This window comes from Seriola lalandi, unplaced genomic scaffold (genome assembly GCF_002814215.2).
Source record: "Seriola lalandi dorsalis isolate HSWRI2012SDOR001 ecotype SW California unplaced genomic scaffold, Sedor1 jcf7180002054978, whole genome shotgun sequence".
Lineage (NCBI taxonomy): Eukaryota > Metazoa > Chordata > Actinopteri > Carangiformes > Carangidae > Seriola > Seriola lalandi.
Window position 1 is genome coordinate 437,911 of NW_019525528.1, and position 1,707 is coordinate 439,617.

The window sequence follows — 1,707 nt, forward strand, 5'->3', positions numbered from 1 at the left end:
AAGTTACAACAACTCCACACTCTGATGAACAAGTTCACCTGTTGATTATAAAGCAGGGTTTTCCCCTCGCGCCCAACGGCCGGACATTAAAGCATTTCCATCCGGCGACTCTTTCCCTCCTGACGTCATGTGTCTGTCGGAGAAACGTGGATTTCTAACGTGAAACTACGTTGTTGTGTTTTTACTGTTTTGATCAGGTCCGATCTCTGCGGATCAGTTTTTACAAGGACCCCCACTCTACATCCGGTCTGTGTGTGTGTGTGTGTGTGTGTGTGTGTGTGTTGGCGCTGACGCAGAGTTTTTCTAAAGTTTTTCTAAATCAACAATAATAAGATTCATAAACGAACTTACCAAGCTGACGATATGCCATATCTGTCTTTTACAGGCGGAGGATGTGTCCAGTCTTGTTGCTGCTGAAGTTCTGTTGGTGAATAAATTCAGTTTTGTTTCCTCTCTTTTATAGTCTGTTTCCTCCCTCCCTCCCACACGCACACACACACACACACACACACACACACACACACACTCTCACACACATCTCCACATACAGATTCAGTATCAGAGTAATCTGGGTGTGGTTGTTCAAAGGATGAATATGAACATAATGAAACGAGCCATGAACACGGTTGTGTACGTGTGTTACATGAGTTTTCAGACATGCAGCTCATTTTAAATACTGTCTCATCAGTTTTCACCAGATTCGCTCTGCAGTGGAATAAATGTGACTCAAAATTGAAAATGTTGAAAGTGAAAATGTTGATGAAATAGTTAAAATATTCCTGTGCAGGATTAGAGGATTTAAAACTGTGTGTCCACATACTTCAGATTATGATCTTTATTCAGTATCAGACTAATCTAGGTGTGGTGGTTCTCTGTACAGGTTAAGCAGGAATAGGATCAAACAAGCCACAAACAGTCGTGTATCAAAGTGTACTCCTCTTCCTGCCCGTTTCAGATAAAAGTATTTCTGGATGTGGCAGGACTCAGAGTTGTATTTAAAGTCGGACGTATAAAGGGGGAACCAGAACAGACCCCTGTGGAGCCCCAGTGCTGCTCAGTTACCCAACCTGACGTACTGTGGTTGTCTTGTCAGGTAATCCACAATCCAGGACGTGAAGTAGGGCTCCACCCCCATCCCTTCCAGCTTGTCTTTAAGAGAGATGTGTATAAGAGACAGGTGTTGGGGTGGTTTGGAATCACATCGGCTGTGTGTTGTTCGTGTCGTGCCCCCCCATCCTGCCTGATTTAACGAACTGTTTGCCTTCTTCTCTCTTTGGACAGGAGCTGTTGGGCCTGAGCCGGTGGCTGGCTGTTCCCTCGGTGGTGGCCCCTTCACTTTCCTCTACAGTGTGCACTGAGGTGTCAGCTGGTCATCCTGCTGCTAAGCCCACAGCCCTGCTCCTTGTGCCTGTGTTCGAGTGGCAAACTTACTCAAACTTTAAAGGGCCATTGTGCAATAAAGCTGCACTATTAATTATTTTTAATACTGTTATATCAAGACTGCTATATTTTTACTGCAACATGTTATTGATTGAACTAATTTTTGTAATGAAAATTTGTCTATTTTTGGAAGCACATCTCTGCTCAAGTGTTTTTTTCGAACCTGTGTGACCTTTTCCTGTGTGATATCCGTCTGGTTTTACCTGCCACAGATTTCCTGGGGTGAAATTCCACTAGGTGGTGTTGTTGGATTCCTGTAAAATTAAA

At 43.8% G+C, this 1,707-nt stretch overlaps 1 protein-coding gene across 2 annotated transcripts in view; it reads right to left on the reverse strand.

Annotated features, from left to right (window-relative positions):
- Nucleotides 1–439, reverse strand: part of LOC111646942 (GTPase IMAP family member 2-like) — a 5,740-nt gene extending 5,301 nt beyond the window's left edge. The window contains exon 1 of one of the 2 annotated variants that reach the window (XM_023396540.2): nucleotides 352–418. In XM_023396540.2, coding sequence (XP_023252308.1) covers nucleotides 352–370 — 19 coding nt within the window. In that variant the 5' untranslated portion in view covers nucleotides 371–418. Of the gene's footprint in view, nucleotides 1–351 lie in introns of both variants that reach the window. The other variant, XM_023396539.2, reaches the window with a different exon arrangement.
- Nucleotides 440–1,707: the final 1,268 nt, after the last annotated feature.